At 52.2% G+C, this 18,152-nt stretch overlaps 1 protein-coding gene across 1 annotated transcript in view; it reads left to right on the top strand.

Moving 5' to 3' along the window:
- IQGAP3 (IQ motif containing GTPase activating protein 3) overlaps positions 1–13,414 on the top strand; it is a 41,269-nt gene extending 27,855 nt beyond the window's left edge. Inside the window, exons 24-38 of the mRNA XM_070397670.1 lie at positions 587–739; positions 1,033–1,196; positions 1,549–1,773; positions 2,656–2,796; positions 4,728–4,812; positions 5,647–5,879; positions 6,219–6,351; positions 6,483–6,585; positions 7,326–7,452; positions 8,639–8,726; positions 9,535–9,747; positions 10,236–10,402; positions 10,646–10,747; positions 11,154–11,262; positions 12,288–13,414. Of these exons, the coding sequence (XP_070253771.1) occupies positions 587–739; positions 1,033–1,196; positions 1,549–1,773; positions 2,656–2,796; positions 4,728–4,812; positions 5,647–5,879; positions 6,219–6,351; positions 6,483–6,585; positions 7,326–7,452; positions 8,639–8,726; positions 9,535–9,747; positions 10,236–10,402; positions 10,646–10,747; positions 11,154–11,262; positions 12,288–12,401 (2,157 nt within the window). The 3' untranslated portion in view covers positions 12,402–13,414. The remainder of the gene's footprint in view (positions 1–586; positions 740–1,032; positions 1,197–1,548; positions 1,774–2,655; positions 2,797–4,727; positions 4,813–5,646; positions 5,880–6,218; positions 6,352–6,482; positions 6,586–7,325; positions 7,453–8,638; positions 8,727–9,534; positions 9,748–10,235; positions 10,403–10,645; positions 10,748–11,153; positions 11,263–12,287) is intronic.
- Positions 13,415–18,152: the final 4,738 nt, after the last annotated feature.

Here is an 18,152-nt window from a genome sequence, read left to right as displayed (position 1 = left end):
GCTCTGCTGATTCTTAGTGATGGCACTGTGGGCTGGTGATTTAACCTCTGAGCCTGTTTCCTCATTAGTAAAGTGGAAATAATGAGAGGGCCCGCCTCACCAGGCCAAATGTAGACATAGATAGCTCCTTAAACTGTAAATTACCATACAATTATGCAGGGATGGGGTAGAAGTGATAGCTCCACTTAAATTTGTACAACAGTCCAGTAAGAACTAACAGGGGAGCATTTTAGATCTTGCTTCCTGGTAATTATTGTCAGTTTTGGTTCAAATAAATTCAAAAAAGAAGAAGAAGAAGAACTAACAGCACAACCAGTAGACATGATGCCTCAGCCTGGCAACCCAGTCCTCTGGGGGCTCACCCTGTGAGAGCAGGGGTGCCAGGTGGAGTTTTGGGGCAGAAGGAGGGGCCCTTCCTCACCCTAGAACTGTTTATCTCCCTTGGCTCAGCCTTGAATGCCTTGAACAGCAGAAATCCCTGGCTCTTCCAGGCGCTGATTCTAGACCATATGTTCTGTGCTGGGGGCTGGCCTGGGCTGGTTGTATCATCCGCTCTCCCCGCCTCCGCCTGCCCCCGCCCCCGCAGGAGGTGGTCTTCCACTGCAAGAAGCTGACCAAGAAGAATAAGGAGCAGCTGTCGGATATGATGGTTCTGGACAAGCAGAAGGGATTGAAGTCGCTGAGTAAAGAGAAACGGCAGAAACTAGAAGCTTACCAGCACCTCTTTTACCTGCTCCAGGTGAGCAGAGGACTTTGGAAGGAGATGTCTGCACCATCTCCTGAGGGTCTGGGACCTTGAGGCCTTCAGGAGCTTTTGCGTCCGTGGGAGATGTCCTTTCCTGTGGTCCTAACGCCTTACCCCCCGAGAGAGAGACTGTTCCCCCCCATGTGTCTGAAATGTTTCCAGTGCCCCTGAGAAAATGTGACGGAGCTTTCTCCATTCCAAGTTCTCATCGGGAAAGGCGTTCTTTCTCTGATCACTAGTCCTCAGGGCGCATGAGCAGTCATTCCCGTCTCCCCCATTGCTTGCAGACTCAGCCCATCTACCTGGCCAAGTTGATCTTTCAGATGCCACAGAATAAAACCACCAAGTTCATGGAGTCAGTGATTTTCAGCCTGTACAACTATGCCTCCAACCGCCGCGAGGCCTATCTCCTGCTCCAGCTGTTCAAGACAGCGCTCCAGGAGGAAATCAAGTAGGTTTTCCAGATGCAAAGGAATGGAAAGAGCACAGGTTAAGAGATGCCATTGTTGGTTCCTTCACAAGGTAGCAATTCATTGAGGGTTGAGGCTAGAAATGGAATCAGAAGACCTCTTTTCTCTGCCTCCTGTGGAGTGCCTGCCAGACATCTCCTAGGGCAGCACAGTGGGAGGACATGGGCTGACATCTTCGCACAAAAGATGAGCTAGAGCTAACAGCTCATTTTTAGGAGGAGGGACACCAGAGCAAGCTTCAAAGAGCCAGAATCTCAAAAAGGAAAGGCAATTGTTTGCCCTACACAGAGGCAGGAGACCAGCTTCAATGACCTCTTGAACTTTCTACCATAGGTCAAAGGTAGAACAACCCCAGGACATGGTGACAGGCAACCCAACTGTGGTGAGGCTGGTGGTGAGATTCTACCGTAATGGGCGTGGACAGAGTGCCCTAAGGGAGATCCTGAGCAAGGTGATCCAGGACGTGCTGGAGGACAGGATGCTAAGCATCCACACAGACCCTGTTCACATCTACAAGAGCTGGGTCAACCAGACCGAGGCCCAGACAGGGCAGCGCAGGTGAGCAGATGGGCAGAGGACAGAGGGGGAGCTCTCTTTGATCAGATCTGTCTTGGGCCTCACTGGGGAAGCTTGGGTGTACTTTGAAAGTGGCATGTAAATGAGCATGCTGATTATGCAAATACGACACCAGCCCTATAGGTTGAAATAAGGTAAGCTTTCAGACCTCCTCTGGTAATTAACATAGGACTGATGTAAAAATGACACTGGACCTGGTATGCTTAACATAGAAAGAGCAGCACAGATGAGCATGCAAATTTGTTTAATTGCTGTGTCAGTGCTTGTAAATGGCATGTCAGATTTGTTAGGAGTTGGGATATGGACTCCTTATTGATAGGGGTACAGATGAATATTCAGATTTATGATGAATAGGCAAGTGAGATAGCGGGAGAAATAGGTTGGCCTTACAGATTGGAGGCATTACTCAGATGCATAGGCACTAGGGAAGTGGAGCCACTGAGGAGGGCAGGCAGTGCTGGTGGCTTCTCGCGGTGGCACACAGGCGTGTAGGTGGGGGGACTGCCAGGCCCTGGCCCAGCTTTCCCTCTTGCTCTGACTGCCAAAGCCTAAGTGCCCGCAGCCCTGGTGTCCTCAGTTCCCCTTGCGAGATTTTGCAGACTCCAGGTTCTCCGTTCTCTTCTGCACTTTTCCACCTCCCCGTGGCTATTCCAGCTCTTTCTTTACTTCCCACTCACATGGATCCAGTCCTTTCTGAGTCCTTCTCCTTATTTTGGCCTGATCCCCTTAAGCATGCTGGGCTGCCCTTAGCATGTGTGTGCATGAAATCCTGCTGTTAGATGAAGAGTTTAAGGGGGAAGACCTTAGGAGGGGAGGCCATGGGAGGGGGACTCTGGCTGATACCTTGTCTCTCTCTGCCCACAGCCACCTCCCCTACAACGTCACCCCAGAGCAGGCCTTGAGCCACCCTGAGGTCCAGAGACGACTGGACATCTCCCTTCGCAGCCTCCTCACCGTGACTGACAAATTCCTTGTAGCCATCATCTCATCTGTGGACCAAATTCCGTAAGTGCAACAGCCCCAGCCCCGCCCTGCCCAGGCCAGGCCAGGCCGTGATGGGAAGAGAGGAGCAGTCCTGAAGGGGTGGGGCAGGACAGGAAGGGATGTGGCTGGGGGTGCCCTAGGGCTTCTAGGAGATGCATGGAGAGAGTGCACGGATACCCTGCTAGAGGCTGAGCTGGAATACAGATGCAGGTCTGCATGTGGCCTGTCAGGACTTCACTGGAGCCAGAGAGGAAACATCAAGTGACTATGGGGACATATTATTGTCTGAGAGCAAATGGGGGGGCGGGGGGCGGGGAGATAGGACTCTCCAGCCCACAAAGTCAAAAATAAGAAATACTTCAAATCATTAAGTACTTTATAGTTCTCTCCTTTCTTAACATTTGTCAGTAAGGGTTTTTTGAAAAGCACATGATTGGAAAGGTTGACAAGGTGAGCCTCACCTAGGTCATCATTCAGCCAGCCAGTCTTCCTGGTGCTCAGAGCTACAAGAGGCAAAGTGGGGATGCAGGTGAGGGGAACCCACAGCGTTTAAAACTGTTCCCCAAACCTGGATTAAGAGTTTACAGTTAGGACTCAGAAAGGATTGTGCTAGAGCTAATAAAGGAAAGCGCACAATGAGCTGTAAACTTCTGTCTCTGGTACCCTAGGAGATAGAAATGGCTTTTAAACAAATTTGTGGGTGGTCCATCCATGATAAGAAGAAGAATAATTAAAAAAAAAAAAGTCTGCCATGTTGAATAGCACTCCACCATTACTTTCACAGGCATCATTTCACTCGATCCTCACAAAAACCCTATGAAATAGAGAGGGCAAGAATAATCCTCCCCACCCTGGCTGGGTAGCTCAGTTGGTTACAGCATCATCCCAATAGGCCAAGTTTGTGGGTTTGATCCCCAGTCAGGGAACATACAAAAATCAACCAATGAATGCATAAATAGGTGGAACAACAGATCAATGTTTCTCTCTCTCTCTCTCTCCCCCACGCTCCCTCCCTGCCTCCCTTCCTCTCTCTCTCTAAAATCAATAAATAGTCCTGGCTGAGTGGCTTCATTGGTTGGAGCGTTGTCCCATACACCAAAAGGTTTCAGGTTTGATTCCTGATCAGGGCACATAACTAGGTTTTAGGTTTGATTCCCAGTCGGGGCATGTATGGGAGGCAACCAATCAATGTTTCTTCTCTCTCTCTCTCTCTCTCTCTCTCTCTCTCTCTCTCTCTCTTCTTTCTTTTCCCCCCTTCTCTCTCTCTCAAGTCAATAAACATATTCTCGGGTGAGGATAAAAATAAAATTTAAAAAGATAATTAAATCAGTAAATTAAAAAAAAAAAAAAGAATAATCATTCCCATATTCCAGACCAGGGAACAGCTTCCAAAGGGGAAGAAAAAAAGCCTAAGCTGAAATCTCTGGTTAGTGGTAGAGTCAGGACAGGAGCTCCTACTCCAGTTCATTGTTGTCTTTGGGCCTGTCTCGCCCAGGCCAGGCCCGTCACAGGTGCTCTGTGATAGCCGACCAGGTTGGCCACCTCAGAGCCTCCCTGGCTGTCCTGGGACAGGGCTCTGGCTGTGAGGATCAGGCACCCAAGGTACAGGCTAAAGGTGCCTCTGTGGGGGGCGGCGGGGTAGATACTCTAGTGTCCCCAGGGGAGACTATAGAGGCCAAAGAAGAGACTCTCAGGCCAGGTGGGAAACTGAGAGCCTAGTGGATGAGGCCCTGGTCTTGGGTTACTGACCCAAGGGCATGAGGGAGGGACAAGATCCAGAGATGTCTGGAGGAGGGCATCAGGGAGCTGGCTATGGCGGGTCAGTGCTGATGCTTAACTCCGGTGTGGCTGAGCCTGGGGAGGGAGAGGCAGGCAGGCACTCCTGACCTGCTGAGCTCTGAACGCTGGCAGAAATGGGCAGGAACATCGTACACCAATTGTTGTATCCCCAGCTATGGGATGCGGTATGTGGCCAAGGTCCTGAAGACGACTCTGGCAGAGAAGTTCCCTGATGCCGCGGAAAATGAAATCTATAAGGCAAGTGTCTCTCCTCCCCAGCCTCCCGGGCTGACCTTTGCCCCAATGGTGCCTGTGAACCCCCTAGACCAGCCGTGGGCAAACTATGGCCCGCGGGCCGGATCCGGCCCATTTGAAATGAATAAAACTAAAAAAAAAAGACCGTACCCTTTTATGTAATGATGTTTACTTTGAATTTATATTAGTTCACACAAACACTCCATCCATGCTTTTGTTCCGGCCCTCCGGTCCAGTTTAAGAACCCATTGTGGCCCTCGAGTCAAAAAGTTTGCCCACCCCTGCCCTAGACTGAGACAAGAGGACAAAAAACCCTGTCCTGTAAAAATGTAAGAAGTAAAATGGACCCTGGCTTACCCGCAGGGCTCCAGGTGGAAGATGGAAAGGCAATTGGGACATGAACTGACAACCCTAGACTTGTCAGGAGATCTGGGTTCTAGTCCTACCTCTTGCTCGAGTTTGCTGTGTGACCTTGAGCAAGTTGCCGGTCTGCTCTAGGTCTTTTCTTTCTTTTTTTTAAAATATATTTTATTGATTTTTTACAGAGAGGAAGGGAGAGGGATAGAGAGTTAGAAACATCGGTGAGAGAGAAACATCGATCAGCTGCCTCTTGCACACCTCCTACTGGGGATGTGCCCGCAACCAAGGTACATGCCCTTGACCGGAATCGAACCTGGGACCCTTCAGTCCGCAGGCCGACTCTCTATCCACTGAGCCAAACCGATTAGGGCCTGCTCTAGGTCTTGGTGTCTTTCTAGCCCAGTGAGCTGGGCAGGTGGGGCTGGGCTGCCAAGGCAGAGCCCAGAGCGCTGCTGAGACGGTCTCCTGTGCCCTCAGGTGGTAGGGAACCTGCTGTACTACCGATTCCTGAACCCAGCGGTAGTGGCCCCCGACGCCTTTGACATTGTGGCCATGGCAGCAGGCGGAGCCCTGGCCACCCCCCAGCGCCACACCCTGGGGGCTGTGGCCCAGCTCCTGCAGCACGCCGCAGCTGGCAAGACCTTCTCTGGGGAGAGCCGGCACCTGCAAGTCTTGAACGACTATCTGGAGGAGACGCACTTCAAGTTCAGGTCTAGGGTCCTGGCACCCTGTTCCTCTCTGTCCCCTTTTTCTCCTCTTCTGATCTCTCATGTCCCACTTCCCCGCTCTGGAATCCACGAGGAAGAGAGGCATGAGGTGAAGAGAGTAGTTAGTGGGCTAGAGGGGAGATTGTTGGAAGGACTCCCCGGTGGAGGGAAGGAGGGCCACTGAAGGAAGTGGTTTGGGGGGAACCGGGAGAGAGGGAGGCAGGACAGAGGGTGGGAGCTGAGACTGGGGAGTCAGTGCTGGCTGGGCCAGTCACTGGAGAGGGCCAGAGGCATGAGGAGGTGCTGACCCGCCCCATCTCACACGCTCTCCCTGTGGAGTAGGAGGTTCATCTGCCGCGCCTGCCAGGTGCCAGAGCCAGAAGAGCGCTTTGCGATGGACGAGTACTCGGACATGGTGGCTGTGTCTAAACCCATGGTGTACATCACCGTGGGGGAGCTGGTCAACACACACAGGGTGAGGGGCTGCAGCCTGGGGGGTGCTGGGCAGGTGGGCAGGGCTTTGGAAGCCCACAGTGGGTGGCGGGCTGACCCTTGGAGGAAGGCGTGGCTCAGACCCTGCATCTCCTTCCTGCCTCCATGCTGCAGCTGTTGCTGGAGCACCAGGACTGGATCGCTCCTGATCACCGTGACCCCCTCCACGAGCTCCTGGAGGACCTGGGGGAGCTGCCTACTGTCCCTGACCTCATCGGTGCGTGCGGGGGCCAGCTGGGGGCCTGCAGGGAGGGAGGGACAGGCAGGTGAGCAGGGCATGCTCATCTGCCCTCTGGAGTTTTTGTTCAGCCAGGGATGTGTGCCAGGAAGCTGGTTACCCGCTCTTCCTCCCTCTCCCTCTGATTGGGAGGTGGACACGTGGACACAGACTATGGAGAGAGTGGGAAGACAGTAGAGAGACACAGTACCATCATATAAGTGGCCAATTAAATCGTATGAGACAGCCCTGTCCAGTGTAGCTCAGTTGGATGGGCATTGTCCCGTGCACCGAGAGGTTGCCAATTCAATTCCCAATCAAGGCACATGCCCAGGTTTCAGGCTCAATCCCCGGTGGGGAGGCTGCAGGTGGCAGCCAATCAATGTTTTGCTAAGGATTTCAGGAGCTATGGATTGGGAGGAAGCATATGGATTGGGATAGACAGAATGGAGGTGCTGACAGATAGAGAGCTAGGAGCTCCAGGCTCAGGGAGGTACAGCCCCCTGCCCTCAGGGCACCCAGGCTGGTGCTGTTGGGGAGGCGGGTCTCCAGTAACACAAGGGTAAGCTCTGTGGGTAACAGCCCTCCCATTGGTGCTCAGGGTTGAGGGCACAAGGTGGTGCTGGGGTCAGTGTGAGGAAGCTTCCTGGAAGAGGGGTGCATGGAGCAGTGTCTACCGTGACCCTGTCTCTGCATGTGAAGGTGTATGCTTGTCTCTCCCTTTTCTCTCCCCACCTCAGGGGGAAATGTCGCCGCCAATGGGAGCGTGGATCTGAGCAAGCTAGAGGTGTCCCTGACACTTACCAACAAGTTTGAAGGGCTAGAGACAGATGCTGATGATACCAGTGCCCGGAGCCTTCTTCTGAGGTGAGTGGGCGTGGCCACAGCGCCCTGCTTGCCTGAGCTTTCCCACTCAGGCCAGTAAAATGGCCTACACCTCCTTCCTGGGCTCCCCTGTCCTGCAGAAGGTTCTCCCTGAGCCTAACGCATTCCCCTTGCTGCCTCTCGGCAGCCCCGCTTCTGACCTGTGTGGTAGCTGAAGGCAAAGGAAGAGTCAGGACATTGGCAACAACGGACCTTTGTGTATCGTTGTGCTGTTGATCAAATGCTTTTCTATGTTACCATTAACCTGGATAACAGACTGCTTTACAGTTGAGGAAAGAAACTCAAGGTGAATGAGTGGCCCAGTTTGTTGTGGAGCTCGTGTTCTCACCCCTCTTGTTGCCAAGTGATGGTCAGGAGATGGGCCTGGAGCTTGGCTCCCCCAGTTCTGCAAAAGTGAGGGAGGCCCTGCCAGTGTGGCTCAGTGGTTAAGCATTGACCCATGAACCAAGAGGTCACCGGTTCGATTCCTGGTCAGGGCACATGCCCAGTTTTCAGGTTTGATCCCCAGTAGGGAGGGTGCAGGAAGCAGCCAATTGATGTTTCTCTCTCTCTCGCCCTCACTCTCTAAAATCAATAAAAACATACTTTTTTTAAAAAGTGAGAGAGGCCTCGCAAAGGGCTGGGCTGGTCTTCGGGCAGAAGAGGAGCCAAGTCACCACCTTGGTCTCCCTGCCAGCAAGGCAGCCCCTCATTCATTCACCCTCATTCATTCAAACCGGGGAGCTGGGTGCTCAGCTCCGTCTTGCCATCCAAGGCCTTGCAGCGGGTCAGACTAGGGGTGAACACACAGCCAGAGCCACCAAGAGGGAGGTGGGTGTCTGGTGCGTTGAGCGCTGAGGAGGACACCTGGGTTGGGGAAGGTCTCACAGAGGAGCCAGTGCGTACGTCAGCCAAAAACTCAAAGAAAGACACTCTGTGGGAGGCCCCGCAGGCAGAGGACACGGAAGTGGACGAGCACAGAATGTTCAGACTGTGTAGCGCTTCCTGCATCACAGGGTCTCCCTCCGGGGTTGCGTTCTCCTCACACCCCCCCTCGCTCTCCCCCTCCCTAGTGTCCCTGGCAGCCATGATGCTAGGCGGGGTCCACTTGCTGTCAGCTCTCTAGCCAGCCCCACATCCAGACCCTTGCCCTGTCCCTCACCTCCCCCCCGACCCCCTCCTCCTGCAGCACCAAGCAGTTACTGGCCGACATCATGCAGTTCCACCCTGGGGACTCCTTCAAGGAGATGTTGTCCCTCTCAGTATCCAGCTCACAGGTACTGTATCGTTCGTCTCCACCTCACGCCACCAGCACTGCCGCTTCCTTCCCCTGGACCCCACCCACCATCTACCACGAGCGGACACCCCTGCTCACCAATAATGAGAACTCTGGTGGGCCAAGGCCTTTGCCCTTGACCCCAGAGACCCACAGGCTGAGAAGAGCAGCCTAGCTGTGCGGAGCCTCTGGCTGCAGAGCCCGGGGACTCCACCTTCCTCCTCACTCCCCGCTGAAACAGGGGTGAGCTCCGCAGGACACCAGCCCCTGACATCAGGCTGGTGCTGGGGGGTGCCAAGAGGCAGTCTGGGCAGGTGACCTGAACGAGCGCCAAAGGGCTGGTGCTGGGCAGAGAGGGTGGGCGCTTGAAGGCCTGGAGGCAGGAGAAAGTGGTAAGTGGGTGGGGAGCCAGGGGCAAACTGGGTCCGCGGAGTGAAGACTCAGCCAGGGGCTTCCCAGAGGAAAGTGGGATGGCAGTAGAGGCACGTCCCAGCACTCAGGGCAGGAGGGAAATGCCCAGATACCCTGGCACATCCCAGAGGCCAGTGTCTGTCTGGCATCCTTTATGCTGTACTTCCACTGGGTCTCCCTTGGGCCTCTGCTCCCCTTGGCGATCCATGAGGCCTTCTGTGTCTATGATGTTCCCCCTGATGTTCTTCACAAGCCACCCCAGAAGCCGGGCTCTGGCGGCACGCTCCTGATGACACCCTGAAGTGGCCCTGTTGCTGGTGCCTCTGGGGCCTGCCCTAGCTTGGGGACAGGCTAGTAGGGCCAGACAGACCTGTCAAAGCAGCATCCGTGCCCCCTAGGAAGCAGCTCACACGCGGCTGATGTGCCGGCGCCAGGCCTGTGAGGCACAGAACTCGGAGCCGCTTCGACGCCACCGCTCACTGAAAGCTGACTCCCTCCTGCCACTGGCAGAGAAGCAGAAACGCGCCCTGCGGAACCTGCGCCGACTGGAGAGCCTGGGGTTGGTCAGTGCCAGCGATGGCTACCAGGGGCTGGTGGACGAACTGGCCAAGGTAATGACCTGAGCCTGGGATCAGTGTGTGTGTGTGTGTGTGTGTGTGTGTGTGTGTGTACACGTGTGTGCTTGTATGTGTGCATGCACATGTGTGCATAGTTTTGGCACCTCAAGGGCAGGCCTCTCCCTGGGAAGTGCCCACCCCAAATTGTCACCAGCCAGGGGAAGGCCACTAGACCTCCAAAGGGTCCTGTTTGAAAGAAAGGTCTTAAAATTAGGGAAGGAGGTATTCTTGCAACTCTCTTTTACTGAAGATCAAGAAGCCTTGAAACAGTTCCTCCTCAGTGGGGAAGGTCCTAAAGACAGCCTTTGAAGGTTTGGGATGGCATCCTTGAGATTGTCCCCCTCTCAGGAAAAGTAGCCTTGAAACCTTCCTCTTCCTGCTTTTCCTGAAGGTACAGTGAGTTGTTCTTGGGCCTGGGTCAGGCCCTGAGGCTCTCCTGCCAGGAAGGGCCAACCCCCCCTCCCTTGGTCCCCCAACCCCAGGACATCCGTAACCAGCGCAGGCACCGGCAGCGGCGGAAGGCAGAGCTGGTGAAGCTCCGGGCCACACTCCAAGGCCTGCACGCTAAGACCAGCTTCTATGAGGAGCAGGGCGACTACTACAGCCAGTACATCCGGGCCTGCCTGGACCACCTGGGCCCCGGGTCCAAGTAGGTGCTGCCTTCTTCATGTGTGACCACTCACCCTGCCCGTGGCAACCTTTGCCCCACTCTCTGCCAGCTGGCCCCTTCCTAACTCGGGTCTTTGGTCTCAGGTGCAGGCCCTCCTTTGTCTCCCACCAGTGAAAACTGCCCCTCAGGGTCTAATTTCCTTCCTACCAGCCACAGAAAGTACACTGTCTTTAGTGCTGAAGAGTTTATTGGATTAATTCTCTGGAGCCTTTTTTTAATCAGGAGTTCTGGGAAAGGGAAGAAGCAGCTCTCTCTTCATTACACTGCTGCCCAGCTCCTGGAGAAGGGTGTCCTGGTGGAAATTGAAGATCTCCCCGCCTCTCAGTATGTTCCTTCGGAGGGCAGAAGGTCCTGTCCCATTATCTGGGGGTGGAGCTCTGGGCTGGGCTCCAGGTAGGAGGGGAGAAGAAGCATGGTCCCTGCCTTGAAGGAGCTGTTAGGATGGTGGGGAGGTCGGACATCTCCACACAGAAAGTTAAAGACAGTGGGCGTAGTCGGCACCGTTCTAGACACCCCACGGCAGAGGCCCCTGGGGCCGGGCAGATAGATGTGGGATGGTGATCAGAAGTAAAATTGGGACAAGACAGAGCTGGGCCCTGGGATGACAGAGGGGAGGGCTGGGCTCCGGGTGGCACGGCACTGCCCGGGATGAGGAGCCGTGGGTGGAAGAGGGGGGACTATGACCCCGGAAAGAGGCAGCAGTCCCCATTTTGAATCCTGTTCCTGACAGCTTCAGAAATGTGATCTTTGACATCAGTCCTGGAGACGAGGCGGGAAAGTTCGAAGTGAATGCCAAGTTCCTGGGTGTGGACATGGAGCGATTTCAGCTTCACTATCAGGTGAGGGGACACGCTCATGAGCCTCAAGACGCCTGCCAGGCTTTGGGTGCGAGCCTAATGACGTAGGCCGACCCCAGATGACATCCGCTCTGTTCCCCGCCCAATCAGCATCGTCTGTTCCTGAAGGAAAGGGTGAGGGTCTTTGCATCAGGAGAAGGACTGGGCTGGCAACGGCAGAAGTAGGATTAATATTGGAACCCCTCTGGCAAGTCGGGGACTTTACACGTTATCTTGTTTAATCCTCTCCACAGCTCTGAAGCATTATGCCTGTTTTACAGGCTCTGAGGATAAAAGGTTAAGAACCGGCCTAAGTCAGAGGCCATTCAGGAAAGCAGTGGTTTTAAATCCAAATCTTTTTGCTGCCCTGGCCAGTTTTGGTCAGTGGTTAGAGTGTCAGCCTGCCAACTGCAGGATCGCAGGCTCGATCCCCGGCGTCAGTTGGAGTGCGTGCGGGAGGCAACCAATGGATGTGTCTCTCTCACAGAGATGTTTCTCTATCTCCCTCCCCTCCCCTTTTTCCCCTCTAGAAGTCAATGGAGAAAATAACCTTGGGTGAGGATTAACAAAACAAAAAAAAATCTTTTTGTTCTGCTGTTTTGGCTTTTATTTTATTTTTTTATTTTTATTGATTTCAGAGAGGATAGGAGAGGGAGCGAGAGATAGAAACATCCATGATGAGAGAGAATCACTGATCAGCTGCCTCCTGCACACCCCTTACTAGGGATCAAGCCCGCAACCTGGGCATGTGCCCTGACCAGAATTCGAACCGCGACCTCCTGGTTCAGAGGTTGACGCCCAACCATAGAGCAAATGAGAAAACTGGTTTCAGGCCCGACTCGGCTTGAATTGACATTTGGTCATGTCACTGGCCTTGGTTTCCTCATCTGTGAAGTGAGGTGCAGTGCCCCATTGAAGTGGCCAGGGCCACTGGGTGACTGTGTAAGGCTCCGAGGTGTTTTGTGGACTGGCAGGGCCACAGTGAAGAGCCCTTACACTCTCCTCCCTGCCCCTTCCCTTTCTCCTAGGACCTCCTGCAGCTCCAGTACGAGGGTGTGGCTGTCATGAAACTCTTCAGCAAGGCCAAGGTCAATGTCAACCTCCTCATCTTCCTCCTCAACAAGAAGTTCTTGCGGAAGTGACGGAGGCAGTGGGTGCTACCCAAGCCCTTATTTCGCTGGATGCTTTTCTTAACACTAATCACTACTCGGCTTCCCTGCAGACACCCAGAGCTCAGGACTGGACAAGGTTCAAGGAGCCTCACCTCTTCCCTAGCTGGAAGGAATTTGCCTACCTGGCCACAAGCAGGGTCTCTAATTGGCTCAAGTCAGCCTTGCCCCACAGTCTGGCTATGCGACTTTTAAGTCCCAGGACCCCATGGTTTTCTAGATGGTAGGGCGCGAACCTGGATGGGATAGATAGAACCCTGCCCTTTGGCCGGGGAAGACAACTGCACGGTGTCTGCTGCTGCCCTCCCGTGGTCACCCCAATATTACATGCACTGCACTTGCATCCTTATTTCCCTCTCCCTTCTCTGCAGTCCCTAAGGCCAGGGCTAGGCTCTCTATCCCTACTGCTTCATCAGCAGTGGGTGTTCCCGCCCTGCTGAAGCCCAGGCCAGTCTGCTGCTATGACGCCTCCCACCCTCCAGCCTCCCCCTCCCACCCAGGAGGGAGTGGACAGCACTCGATAATGCCCATGTGGAGCTGTGGCTCTGTTACCCTCCATGGTGGCATCGGCAAGATGACCCTCCATTAACCTCAAATCCCGTTCCTTTGTTTATGGTCTGTTTTATGTGTGGATCACTAGAGTATTTATCCTCTCTCCCAGGCTTACACTTTGGATCGTGGTTTTAATTCTTCCATCTTTTTGAGCTCAGAAAAGTATTTCTCATTTCCCGTATTCAAACTAATATTTATGCCAATCTTTTATACCTTGGATTTAAAGTCTCCCTGAGGTCAAGGGCAATAAGATTCCCACTCGTGTTTCAGACCTCATTATTTCAGCTTCATATGGTACAAAGAGCAGCCTTCCCCTTAGAGTTGGTTCTTCTGAGGCAGTTTTGGTAGATCTACAGTCTTGTCTCTGCCACGCTCTCTCTTGTCCCCACATCTACCAACTTCCTGTCCCTGTTGCCCTTCTGATACCATTTTAATAAAAGCAGCTATTACCTCACGTCAGTCGTTGCCCCTTATTTCCTGTGCTGCAGAGCAGGCCTCCATGGTCTTGGACAGATCTTTCCTACAGCCTCCCCAAGCCCCCCTGCCTGCCTCCCACGTGGGACCACTCTGCCCATCTGAGCTTGTAAAAGCTTAATGAGATGTGGCGTCTATGCCACTCTTACCTCCCCAGGGGACAGAGAGGAGGAGGAAGAAATTCTTAGGTTTCGATTCTGCGATTCTGTTTTTATCAGCCACTCTGAAGACTGAAGCCAAGAAGAGGAGAAACCAGTCCGGATTCCACCCCACCTGTTTTGCACACATTTCCAGCAGGGTCTTTTCCAGAGCCTTGGGTGACAACACCAAAGGTACCTGAGCGGCAGCTCCTTCGACATGGCACACAATCCCCCTCCCGTGAGGAAAGCCCCCCCTCCCCCCGAAAGAGGGGCAGGGCAGCCCCTGTTGGGCCCCCACAAGTTTGCCTGCTGCAGCCTGCCTCCCTGCACTCCATCCCATCATGTCACTCGGGATTTGTCTTGCTGTCACATTCAGTCTGTCACATCCTTTCCCCTCTTAACATGTCACAGCAAATACTTCAAGTACCGCCTTGCTCTGGGTGACAGTGACACATCCCAGTGGATCCAAGTTTCTACACATGATCAGTCATTAAAACTCTCACCAAATGACTCCAGCACTATCCCACTGTGATGCTCCCCCACAGTCACATGATCTGGGCCCCATACAGCACATATAGGAATGTCACAATAGCCTCCATTATTTAGGGCCTGTCATGGAGTGGGATATTTGCAGATATGGCACCTCCACAAAGGTATGTGGTCACTGTCTTTGTTCAATGTAATGCAACTGAGGTACGTAGGGTTGGTGTCTGTCCAAGGTTACACAGCTGGTAAGGGGCAGGACAGGGCTTTAAATTCAGGCCCAGCCACTCAGAATTTATATTCCCCGGTATTTTCCTCTGAAAGAAACATTTCCCCTTTCTTCAGCCCGCTCTTTCAAGCCTCCTCCGACTCCTCCCCGGTGAGTGGTTGTCCCTGGGGAGCGTCAGTTTATCAGTGTCCTTTCCTAACCTTCAGTGCTCAATCTGAGATACAGGCACTTGGCTCCGGTGGGTGGGAGTATATACTAGAGCAACCGCTTTGGAGGACAATTTGGCGAGATAAAAACTGTAAGTGCAGGGCGCCAGGACAATTCAACGGGAAAGACTAGTCTTCCTGCCAGATGGTGCTGGACAACTGGGTATCCACATATGAAAGAATGAAGTTGGACCCCTACCTCACCATAGGGATACAAACATCCATCATAGATCAAGTTAAGTTAATTAAAATGGATCACATACCTGCCCTAGCTGGTTTGACTCGGTGGATAGAGCATCGGCCTGTGGACTGAAGGGTTCCAGGTTCGATTCCAGTCAAAGGCACGTGCCTGGGTTGCGGGCTTGATCCCCAGTGGGGGTTGTGCAGGAGGCAACCGATCAATGATTCTCTCTCATCATTGATGTTTCTCTCTCTCTCTCTCTCCCTCCCTCCCTCCCTCTTCCTTCCTCTCTGAAATCAATAAAAATATATTTATTTTAAAAAATGGATCACATACCTTAATGTAAGAGCTAAAACTGTAAGACTCAGAAGAAAACATAGATACAAATTTTCATGACTTTGGATTAGGCAATGATTTCCTAGGACACTAAAAAGCAAGTGACCAAAACAATAATTTTTTTTTTAATAAATTGGACTTTGTCAAAGTTAAGAATTTGTGCTTCAGCTTGGCTGGTGTGGCTCAGTGGTTGAGCAGCGACCTATGAGCCAGGAGGTCACAGTTGGATTCCCTGGCAGGGCACCTGCCTAAGTAGCCTCCTGCATGCACCCCAACCAAGGGCCAGGGATTGAGCCAGCAACCAAGGTACGTGCCTTTGACTGGGATTGAACCTAGGACCTTTCAGCCCACAGGTCGACGCTCTATCCACTGAGCCAAACCAGCTAGGCTCAAACTTTTTAAGGAACAAAGGCTTCTGCTAAAACCTTTCACTATGACTTTTCTTGGGGGCTCATCCTTTTCTCCTGCAGTCTCCTTTCCCCTTGCCCCTTCTTCAGCTATGTGTTCCTGTTCTAGCACCAACAACTCTTTAGTCCGTTCCTCAGGAACCTCCTCTCGGAGCTCCTCCACCACACCAGGCTAAAGCTGTTTGCCGTCTCAATCACAGACTTGCTGATTTTTGCAACCTTTGTGCTACAACATTACAATGGCTTCGACGTCATTGCTGATATACATTTTTTGGCTCTGTTATAATCTTATGGAACTACCATCATCTGTGCAGTCCATCATGGATCGAAAATTCTTATGTGGCGCACGACTGTATATTGCAATATTTGATATTTGCATATATTGCACCACAATAAGTCTAGTGAACAGCCATCACCACACATTGTTACTGTTTTTTTCTTGTGATGAGATGTGCTTCTCAGTCTTGAATGCGTGCATTCAAATCACCTATGAATCTTGTTCAAATGCAAGTTGTGATTAGCAGGCCTGGAGTCGGCAGAGATTCTCGGCAGTGTTAGTCTCCCGGTGATGTCCACACTGAGCAGGCAGTGGCTTGCAACCCCCCACCTACTGCAGATGACCCCTGCTTTCTTCTCTGATTTTCCAAAATGTGGTGGAGGCTCAAGCCTAGAATTTTGAAAATCTATCTTTCCCTCTCTTAAAGATTGGAGCCTTCTATTTTTACCTCCAGTCTTTTGACACCTCTTCTATTCTCCAAAATTCTTCACAGACCGGGGACAAGGCCCCACAGCCATCTGTGCACATTCTCTCCATGCTGCCGCTGAACGTCACAGGCTGGAGATAGGAAGTCATTGAGCAAATGGGCTGTAGATTCGATTCTCACCTTTCCAGAACTTCAAAGCTCTTCTTTCCACTTTAAATATCTGCCTTAGGAGAGAAAGAGCAAGAAAATGCAAGTTGGGAATTGGGTTCCTTCTGTCTTCTGTCACCAGTACTCTACTTGCTTCAGCGGAGGTCTCTTTTTTGATACTCTTTCTTGTTCCAAATATGACCGACCTCCCCCTGGCCCCGGCCATGAGAAAGAGAAAACTCTAAGATGTTCCATAAACCGCTGCTTCCTGGTACTATACCAACAGGTTTGCAACCCCTTGAATTTGCTCTTGGTTACTTGTGGTCCTCTTGTTCTGTAGGGGATGGATGGAGAGGGGCTTTGTTGCAAGGCACCATACATGCATTATTTACATTATCTACTGTAATCTTTGCAGTGCTTTTTTCTTTTTTATCATCACCCTAGAACAGTGATGGCGAACCTATGACACGCGTGCCAGAGGTAACACGCGAACACATTTTTTGGGTTGATTTTTCTTTGTTAAATGGCATTTAAATATATAAAATAAATATCAAAAATATAAATCTTTGTTTTACTATGGTTTCAAATATCAAAAAATTTCTGTGTGTGACACAGCACCAGAGTTAAGTTAGGGTTTTTCAAAATGCTGACACGCCGAGCTCAAAAGGTTCGCCATCACTGCCCTAGAACATGCCTTCACTGATTTCAGAGAGAGTGGAAGGGAGAGGGAGAGAGAGAGAAACATCAACATGAGAGGGAAACATAGATTGGCTGCCTCCCACACACACCCAGACTGAGTATCAAACCTGCAACCTGGGTACATGCCCTGACCGGGAACCGAACCCACAGCCTGGGTATATGCTCCAGCCAACTGAGCCACCCAGGCTAGGGCTTTGCAGCACTTTATCAGCATCACCCTCGAATTGTCACTGAGGAAACAGGCTCAGGGAGGATCAATGACATGCCTACGGTCACAAAGCTAGAAAGGACTGAGCTTTTTGCATGTGCCATATCCACATCTCATCCCACCGGAAGGTCTTCAGAGCCAATAGCAGGCATGGCGCTGCCATCACCTGTGATAACAGTGCCTTCTTCCAGAACCCTCCTGAGGAGATGACACTCTTTTCAGAAACACTTCTGGGTGGTGTACTTGGCTTGTTGTTATTGTTTCATCATAGATGTGCTTGTGAGTAGATAATGCACCATGAACATTCCTCCCTATTAATGAAAATTTTTCAGTGTTGGGATCCATGCTTTCAAACTTTTTAAAAATATATATTTTATTGATTTTTTACAGAGAGGAAGGGCAAGGGATAGAGAGTTAGAAACATGGATCAGCTGCCTCCTGCACCCCCCCACCACTGGGGATGTGCCCACAACCAAGGTACATGCCCTTGACCGGAATCGAACCTGGGACCCTTCAGTCCGCAGGCCGACGCTCTATCCGCTGAGCCAAACCAGTCAGGGCTCAAACTTGTTTTAAAAAGGTCAGAAGCAACAAACGAATCCATTGCTAAATGGAACAACAAATATCTCTCCCTTCCTCTCTCTAACACCAATAAATAAAAACAATGGAATTCAGTGGAGTACTTCCGCTGTGAGAACACAGACATCCAGGGCGGGTGTGGGACCCCCCTGCCAGGCCGCCTCTCCTCTGTGGAGACTCGGTCTGACGAGGAGGCTGGTGCAGGTTACAACCAGCTTTTCCTCTCTTTCTGCCTCCCCCCGCCTCCCCAAGATGCCACCCTCAGGCCTTTGCCTTTCCACAGAGGCTCCTGCCTTTTAGCAGATGGGGCAGGTCCTGGACCCTCCAATCACTCTGAAAGAGGCTTAACCTGGTCTTTGGTTCCCTAACCTCTGTCCCT

This window comes from Myotis yumanensis, unplaced genomic scaffold, assembly GCF_028538775.1.
Source record: "Myotis yumanensis isolate MYYU_CA2020_CCGP unplaced genomic scaffold, mMyoYum1.0.hap1 SCAF_17, whole genome shotgun sequence".
Taxonomy (NCBI): Eukaryota; Metazoa; Chordata; class Mammalia; order Chiroptera; family Vespertilionidae; genus Myotis; species Myotis yumanensis.
Note: the sequence above shows the minus strand (reverse complement) of the source record. Positions and strands in the feature narration are given on the sequence as shown.